This window comes from Amborella trichopoda, chromosome 4 (assembly GCF_054954075.1).
Source record: "Amborella trichopoda isolate Santa Cruz 75 chromosome 4, AtrichopodaSantaCruz75HAP2 v2.0, whole genome shotgun sequence".
Taxonomy (NCBI): domain Eukaryota; kingdom Viridiplantae; phylum Streptophyta; class Magnoliopsida; order Amborellales; family Amborellaceae; genus Amborella; species Amborella trichopoda.
In genome coordinates, this window is record NC_142339.1 from 40,470,475 (window position 1) to 40,480,123 (window position 9,649).

At 34.3% G+C, this 9,649-nt stretch overlaps 1 protein-coding gene across 2 annotated transcripts; it reads right to left on the reverse strand.

The window, feature by feature from the left end:
* Positions 1-7,808: 7,808 nt before the first annotated feature.
* BKI1 (BRI1 kinase inhibitor 1) lies at positions 7,809-9,207 on the reverse strand. 2 transcript variants are annotated; one of them, XM_088865246.1, is made up of 2 exons: positions 8,375-9,207; positions 7,809-8,241 (listed from the first exon to the last, which is right to left on the reverse strand). In XM_088865246.1, exons 1-2 carry the CDS (start codon positions 9,074-9,076, stop codon positions 8,233-8,235), a joined length of 711 nt encoding a protein of 236 aa, XP_088721372.1. In that variant the 5' UTR covers positions 9,077-9,207; the 3' UTR covers positions 7,809-8,232. The 2 variants fall into 2 exon arrangements, with proteins under 2 accessions (XP_088721372.1, XP_011629230.1); XM_011630928.3 differs by having other exon boundaries at positions 7,809-9,198.
* Positions 9,208-9,649: the final 442 nt, after the last annotated feature.

Consider the following 9,649-nt stretch of genomic DNA (forward strand, 5'->3'; position numbering starts at 1 on the left):
AGATATCAATATTTTTCAAAATGAGATCTATTAACAGAAATGCATCAACAATTTCACTTTCAATAAATGCATAATTAAGTATAATCCGAGTAATTGAAATGCTTATAACACTTTTAACAGCAGTGTATAATTCAAAGGATTTCACAAAATACCCTACTGGCGTCCCAAGTAGGTCACCTATATACCCCATCAGCGTCCTGATGGATCCACTTAATCCCTATCGGCGTCCCAGATAGGTCCACATGATCCCTGCAGGTCCACTTATACCTCACCAGCGTATCGGATGAGTCCACTTAATCCCTACCGGCGTCCCAGATAGGTCCACTTATACCTCACCAGCGAACCGGATGAGTCCACTTGCATACTTAAATTATTTCTAAATCTCTTTAAACATTCGAAAGCAGCAATATCATGTACTCAACATATCACTGAAATCATTAATAAGAATTTCACTTAAACCATTAATAACAGTCACTCTCTATAACATTTCAAAAATAACCAATCAAATATTTTGGGCTCAAATTTAGAAAGGTAGCAGTTTGTAAAGGCATTCTAGCATAATTGCCAATTTAATATGTATAGAAAAACTTTTATAGAAATTCAAGAATACGGAATTATCACAATTTATGGGATATCAATCCACAAATAAACTTTTCACAACAATACTATAATCCAATGGTTTAAAAAACAGATCGGTGACCCGGATCGGGCTTCCAAAAAACCGATCCGGATCGACGAATCGGCGATCCGAATCGGGAATCGGGTGAATCGGTCAGAATAAAGCTTAAAAAAAATTCGAAAAAATTATTAAAATTCATTATAAATATTGTTTTTTAAGAATTCAATAAAAAATGAGGGTACTCCATTAAGAATTTTCATGTTTTTGAATGAATATGCGAATATTGATATGTTCTTTCCCTGCATGAACCGCCATTCAGCATTTAATTTACAGTATTTCGTGCTCATCCCTACACTGTTGCTGTTAGGACTCGATATGTGAATAATATGGCTGGGATAGGGTGGCCTCAGAATCATCATCTCTCTCATTTTCTCTTTGAATAATATGGATTAAAAAAAAAAAAAAACAAATTTTCAAAAAAATCGATCATGGATTAAAAAAAAAATCACAAATTTTCAAAAAATTCTATCATGGATTACAAAAAAAAATTCGATCATGGATTAAAAAAAAAAATCACAAATTTTCAAAAATTCAATCATGGATTACATAAAATTCGATCATGGATTACATAAAATTCGATCATGGATTACAAAAAAAAAACAAAAAATTCAATCGTGGATTACAAAAAAAGAAAAAAAACAGTTCGATCATGGATTACAAAAAATTCAATCATGGATTACAAAAAACTCTCTCATGGGTTACACAAAAAGCAAAAAACAAAAAATTCAATCATGGATTACAAAAAAAAAAACAAACATTTCGATCATGGATTACAAAAAAAAAACAAACATTTCGATCATGGATTACAAAACATTCGATCATGGATTACAAAAAATTCTATCATGGGTTGCAAAAAAAAAAAAAAAAACAAAAAAAGCGATCATGGATTACAAGAAAAGAAAACAAACATTTCGATCATGGATTACAAAATATTCTATTATGGGTTACAAAAAACCAAAAAATTCGATCATGGATTACAAAAAAACAAAAACAATTCGATCATGGATTACAAAAAAATTGATCAAATATTACAAAAAAATCTATCATGGATTACAAAAAATAAAAAAATAAAAAATAAAAATAAAAAAAAAATAAAAAAATAAAAAAAAATAAAAAAATAAAAAAATAAAAAAAATTCGTACGGACTCGCCGATTCACTGTTCGGACTCGCCTATTCCGTACAGTGAATCGGCGAGTCACTGTTCGGAATCCTCCGGTTCTCTCTAGAACCGGACGATTTCCGATTTTTCAACCGATCGGGTCCCTTTTCGCTAATTCCGAGTCGAACCGGGCGAGTCCGGTTTGACTCGACGTTTTTTAAAACGCTGCTATAATCAATTTCAAAAATGTCAATTTTTCAATAATAAGGCAGTCATTTGCACATGAATTTTACAATGTCTAAATATTCAAAACAGTAGAAAGAAATATCACAATTTTACTAAAAGCAGAAATATCACATTTATTTCTAACAATAGACAAGAAAAATAAATAAATTTATTTTTCTAATTTACAGCATTCAAAATTTCTAACATAGATAAAATATCACAATTTTTATTAAAAAGATTATTTTTCAAGATAATGAGGTCACGTGCGCATAAAATTTATCACGCCTAAAATTCATGATAATAAGCAGAAATAATTATTTCATTTTATTTTTAAAAAGAATGGATTATTTTTCGAGACAATGAGGTCACTTACACACAAAACTTATAAAATAAAGATCCTAGAAGGAAATATCACTATTTATTAAAAACAGACTATTTTTCAGGAAGACGATGTCACTTACACACAAAACTTATAAAATAAAGATCCTGGACGGAAATATCACTATTTATTAAAAACAGACTATTTTTCAGGAAGGCGATGTCACTTACACACAAAACTTATAAAATAAAGATCCTGGACGGAAATATCACTATTTATTAAAAACAAACTATTTTTCAGGAAGACGATGTCACTTACTTATAATCACTCACGAAATTGATGCTTTTTGTGTATGTTGGTTGGAGCACTAAAAGGCCGCCCGTTTACAGTAGATCTTATGGAATCAGTATGCACAAGAGCTCAGTGATAAAAGTTTCAGTTAAAAAGACGCATCTCATGGTTATACCATAGGAAGGTGCCACATTTAATTTACTTACACGTCATAGTGGATTGTCAAGGGCCAACACGTAAGAGAAACTACAAGCCACGTTATAAGATAAGAAAAGCTTAAGTCAAAAGCTTTTGAAAATAGTGATGGTCCCTAAGGACCATCATGCTCATATGGACCATCACTTATTAAAAGTTTATTGTCCCTTTTTTTTTTTTTTTTTTGAAAGTTTAGGATTGTTACACTGTGTGACCCTTGTGTGTGGTGGTGGCCTACTGAGACGGCCAAAACCTTATCCATGTTTCATCACACGGCATGCATATTGATAGCTCGTTTGGGAAAGCCAGATATCCACCTTTGGGTGAAGCGTATGCATATGCGAGAGATACCTCTATGCACCATAGAGCTGTGGTCACATCAGGTCGTGGTGACATTGACTCGTCTCAAGACCTGTAATCCACAGACTGGGATTGCGATCCCTTGATTCATCGACCTGACTTTGGTGAGCCACTAATGAGCCCCTGCTTGGATTGTGGGTCATGGAAAACACTGGGTTGGTTCGATAGTATGGTCTGTAGTCCACAATTGAAGGTGGAATACCATGTTATTATAGATTGGATTCTTAAAATCATATAGATCTTTTTCCCATCATATTAATTTAATTATGTTCATTTTATTATTGAAATGATTTTAGTTTTATTATTTGAATTTTATGAATCTCTCAATATTTTATTTGTGATTTTTTTATTTATAAAAATACAGTTATTGTTTTTACAAAGTTATAAAAATTTAAATATATAGTTTAAATTATTGTATTCAATTTTAAAAATAATATTTTTTATAATATTCCATAGAGGCCTATAGTGCACATGGGCCCACCATATGACATGTGGGTGGGGGATGGGGCACATGTGCCACAAAAGGGTGGCACGCCCCACCCTCTTTGGATTCTCTTGTTTGCTTTTAAGATAAGGTTAGTTTGATTTGTGGCATGTGGTCAAATCTTGGAAGGGATATATTGACTATCGCTTTATCTATTTTGTAACAAGTTTCTTTTAAAGAGATATGATCAATTTGAATTGATATGGATCTTATCTTATTTATATTTAGTAGTATTTATCTACTCGATATTATTTGACATATCCTTATGGAATATGTGACATGGATCGTGCAGTTTTATAGAATGCATGATATTTATTTTATTTAAATATATTGATGGAAAAATGGTTTAAAAAAGGGGGATAATGGTTCATGCACATTCCATAATTTTGATGGCCCATCTATAGAATGGATGGCTCAGATCTCTCATCCCACAAATCACCATTGATCGATGGTCTATGTTCAATCTCACATGAAGAGGCAAGCTAAGGAAAACCCTAAGAAACTTGAATCTCATTCAAATCCTATAAAAAGGGATTGTTTCTATCCAAAAATCTCTACACAGTATCTCTTGTACCTAATTCTCATCATTTTCTCTCATATCCCAAAAAGGGGGCATGCACCACTCTCTCATGTTTGATCTCTCTCTCTCCTACATTGTGAAAGAACATAAGGGTTTAGGTTATCGAGTTCTTCTCTCATATCTCTCAAATATGGATTACGGCTAAAGGCTTTAGGGTTTAGCAACAAGAGAATCCATCTCTCTCAAACTAGGTTGCTAAGAGAATTCACCTAGGGTTTGAGTTTGTGATCAAATGGGTTCATGATCCATTGGTATGGCTTGGCCGAAATTTGCTTTTCTGGTTCGAGATTGAAGCTAGACCGTTGATCCCGTGCCATCGGATGGTGGTGACTCGGTGTGGAGTGTAATAAGCCCGGTTGAGGTAATCTCCGGCACTCTTCTTTTTTTGTTTTTTGCAATTTTATCTTTTATTCTTAAGCATAGTGCATAGTTGTTTCAATGACTTCAAGTTGTTAAGATCTTGGTTTTATTGTTATGTAGATTTTATTTTAAAATTTATCTTATTTCAATTTCTTCCTGATATAGCCAAACAATAGCCATGTATTTCCCAGGTTGCATCTAAATACTACCCAAACAGTAACAATGTATTACGCATGTAATATATTTCACAGACAATATATTTCCAGGTATCCAAACGGCCCCTAAATGTATAATCTTCTTTCAAATAGAAACCACGTATGTCTGATTTGGTGTTGGGACTTGTGATATATGAATGGGGCAGTTTGTATAGAGCTTTGGCTCTAAACAATCAAAGTAAAGCGCACCTTCAAATAGTATCGAGAAATGTGGTTTCAATACTGAAAATCTTTGTGATAGTGTTAATATGTATTTTCATTTTTAGTTATAAAATTTAAAGCTTCAAAATAGTATATATTGAGCAGATCTATGAAAATTAGAAAAGCTTGAAAATTGGAGGTCCAAAAATGCATTACAAAATGTACTATTTCCAAAACTTGAAATTCATTTTTTTTCTCATGTCCATGCATCTTAATGTCGAGATGATCAATTTGAGGATATTTAGGCATCACTTTTTCTAGTGAAATTTTTGAGATGGGCTCTAGTTTGATTGTTTAGAGCCTCGGCTCTATATAATTTTTTTCCATTTATTAATGATATACTTTTCTTTTTTCTTTTTTTTGACAAGGTTACTGCTATATTATTAAAAGTGTGGGTTTGCATAGAGCTGAAGTTTCTAAACAATCAAATTAGAGCCCACCCTTAAATAGTATATAAGAATTGTGGTTTCAATATTGAAAATCTTTGTGATAGCTTTAAAATATATTTTCAGCGCTAATTATAAAATTTAAAGCTTAAAAATAGTGTAGATCAAGCAAATCTATAAAGACTTGAAAATTTCCAAAAATGCATTATAAGATGCACTATTTTCAAAGCTTGAAATCCATTTTTTTCTCATGTCCATGCATCTTGATGTCAAGATGATCTATTTAAGGATATTTGGGGATCAAAACAACCTCTTCTAATGAAATTTTTTAGGCTGGCTCTAATTTGATAGTTTAGAGCCTAAGATCTGCATAAACTTTTCCCTTATTAAAATCAGATAGTTACAATGGGATTACAAAACACTTATGGAAGAAATTGCCAAGGAAAATAAAAACACTCCTACTTTAGCTAAATAATCTGCTTTGTCATTCACCTCATGATCAAATATTGTAGTCAACCGCATGATGTCAGCAAAGATCTAGAATTTCTATCCATGCTAAATGGCAAACTCCCATCCCAATATTACTACACTAGTTAATGATATTTAAAGAAGGGTGAGGTTTGTATAATATGTCAACTTTATACTATTGAAGTATGGTGCACCTCAAAACTATGCCAAAAATACTGTTTCGGTGCTACAAAGCCTTGCAATGATATGAGATTTAAAGTTTCAAAAATGGTGATGATCAAGCAGATCTATAAATACTTAAAAATCTTAAAAATGGATAGTTCTGATAATGTAATTTTTAATACTAATAATCTTCTAGTTTTCATATCTATGAATCTCAAGGTTGAGATGACCGATTCGAGGGATTCCAGCATAAAGACAAACTTCTCTAGTGGGTTTTTTAGGTTTACTTAACTCCTAAAGGTTCACACCTGTATAAACTTTTACTTTTAAAGAATCCCCTTCCACAATCCAACATAAATCTTCACTCTTCTCTCCTAAAATTTTTAGTCCTTGCAAAATTTATTGATGATATGCTTTGCTCGGTGGGGCTGAAATCTCATCAGTAATGTGAGAGGCATGGAGATGCAGTAAAAGCAAGCTATCAAAATAATTTATCACCATTCCAATAATGGAGATGGGCCCTCATTCAAAAAGTTAAAAGGAGGGCTCCATGTCCCTTCTACTACTAAGGAATCATAAACTTTCCAAATAGTAACTCAGGGTTCATCACCCTTTCCTAGAGAGAGAGATTCATTATCATTTACTTCTTTTGTTAGAGAGAGAGAGAGGAACAATGTCAAGTACAATTAAAGCAATTATTGGAAACCAGAGTGTACTTGCTATGATATATGAAAATTCCATTACCATCATTTCACAGACCCACATGGTATCAATGCTTTTCTTTGCCTTTGATGTCATTGCCATTGTGCTGGGTTGATGGCTTTCCCCCAATATTTTGGATATTGTGCCCATTACACCACTCACAACTAGCTTATGTTATTATTTGCTAATTAGGATTAGAGTTTTCTACGAGTCGGACCAGTAGGTCGAACTAATTGTCAACAATTTTGAGTCGGGATGGTTGCCAATTCTTTATGGTTTTTTTTATTAAAATAAAGAAGAAAATAAAAGAAAATCAAGTAAGATTGATCAATTCAAGGTACGTTTGCTCCATCCAGAAGTCCACCCCATTCGAGTAGGCCTCAGTCGTTCCAAACCTGCTTGAGAATTTTTATTTATTTATTTTAAATATGTTAACGGTGTGAATAGAGTGTGAGATGTTGAGGCATACACCCCTTAATCATCAATGCCTCAATTCTAATCATCATTATAACTTTTTTTTAATCTTGATCCGTTAGTCTACTCTATTAAATGTATAATTATTATATTTATTTATTTATACTACTACCGGAATATTGCTACCCCTGTTAGAAAGTTCAAATTCAAGTATACACAACCTCTGATTTTAAAAAAAAAAAAACAAAAAATCATATTTCTAAGGAAATTTTGAAAATAATGAATGGAGAATAAAGGGAGGGGAGTAAATGGGGCCTGTGCTCCATGAACTGTGGGGAAATTGATCAAGGGGTTCGCCTAAAAAATTCAAATATTTGAATGACTGCACTGGTTCTTAATTATTATCTAACACACATTATCTCTCTAAAATCTAAGACACAGTCTCTCTAAGATCTAACACACACACTCTCTCTCTAAGATATAACGCACACTCTCTCTCCTTGGTTCCAATGCAGGCTCGAACTCCTCAACGATCCATTAATTAATCAAACTGCAAAGACCCATACGACCCACGAGAAAAGGAAGGACCAAAAAGAGGAAATCCTAAGAAGAGCATCTCAAATAAAAAGAGAGAACAGTGTACATAAATCCATAAATCTTCAGCTTCTGAGGTCCCAAAAACAGCGAAAATAATTCATTGTATTCTAAACAAGAAAATTACATAATCTATACAGCAAGAGCTCAAGAAACGAAATTACATAAAAAACAGAAAAAAAAAAAAAAAAAAAAAAAAAGAGAGGAAAAGGAACCAATTTCCTCTATTTTTTTGAAAATTTAAGGAGCTGAGATTCCATGGCGGTTCTCTTTCATGGAAATTGAATTTTTGCAGTGAGCAATGGCCGCTTGTATGGCGCTCTGAATCTCTTCCATGGTGCTATCTTGTGAAGAATAAGAACATGAATTCATTGGAACTTTGCCATTTGATGAAGGGAAAAGAAGGCCACTGTTAGTTGGAGTTGTCCTCAGAGAAGCTGGGGCGGAAACCTCACCTCCCTTTTTCTCTCCTCTTCTCTCTCCTCCACACCCCATAGTCAAATTCCCTGAAAATGAATAAGAGTATGAGCTTCTGCAACTTTCTCTCTCATCATACACAGACTTTCTCTCTCCTTTCCCGAAAAGGGGCCTCACCATCTTCACATACCTCTCTATCTTCTCTCTCACACTAAAACCCACCTTCTTTTTCTTCTTCTTCTGGGCCTCTTCTCTCTCTCTAAACTTCTTTCTCCCCATTCCTCCAAACAAAGAGAAGGCCCTCGACTTGGGTCTCGAGTCCTCATACTCACTGTAACTTTTCTGGTCCCAATTGATTGGATTAGAGTTTTCGAGGCTGTCTCTGTCGTCCACGATGGCGTTGTTAGAGAGAGAAAGAGGCCGGTTTTCAATGAGTTGGAGAGGGAGGATGTGGCCTCTGTAAAAAATGCGATCGGCCGGAGCAATGTCTTGAGGTGAAGGAGGAGAATTCGCACCGCTTATGTTACTGGTAGTCTTTTTGCTGCTTTTGCTTCGCTGCGAGCGCAGGGAGATGGTGAATTCAAACTCATGGGCTGGTGAAGACTCCATGGATTTGGTTTCTGGACAATTTTCTCTCTCTTGAGCGCCACCCTCCATTTTTTTTTCTTGCTCTGCTTTCCTTTCTCTCTCTAAACAACCACCCAACATGACATATTCTTGGTCTGCTTCCTTTTCTCTCTCTAAAACACCACCCACCATTGTTTTTTCGGCTCCTTTGTCTTCTTCTCTCTCTAGGGCACCACCCCCCATGGATTTTTCTGGGTTTTCTTCCTTTTCTCTCTCTAGATCGCCACCTTCTGTGTGTTTGGTCCGGTAGCCATTAACGACTCCAGTATAATCTTCTCTTTCTGGCTCACCACCCATACCACATCTACAAACTTTCACTTTCTCTCTCTAAAACACCACCCGTTTCTCTCTCTAAAACACCACCCATATCACATCTATGCACGGTCTGTCTCTAGGTGTACGCATCCTCTGCTGCTTTGTTATCTCTTCGTGTTGATATTTATTTATGCTACGTACTGAATTGGATCGAAGTGGGCATCAACGGCGGAGATTTCCTGAGAGGGAATGAGGAAGCTGAATATGAACTGTTCATCTGAATGAGTGAGATCGCAACCGTTCGTCCAAACATGGGCCGATTATGCATGTGCTCCGTTAGATTTGTGCTGGCTGTAATCCATTTTTGGTGATAGATTTGTAGCACTCACACTCTTTGATTTTTTTTTCTCTCTATAATTAAGGGAAAATTATTAGAGGATGAGATTTCTATAAGGCTTAGGTTTTATGAAAATAAAATAAAGCCTCACTCAAATTCTCATAAGGACAGCACTTTCAGCAAAGAAAATTTTATTGATAGCTCTAAAATCAATTTTTAACATCAACAATAAAATTTGAAACTATTAAAATAGTACACTTAGTTTTAGGGTGAAATAG

What these genes read in the sequence shown, in the direction of transcription:
- BKI1 (XM_011630928.3), bottom strand. Translation starts at nt 9,076, where the DNA reads ATGGGTGGTGAGCCAGAAAGAGAAGATTATACTGGAGTCGTTAATGGC.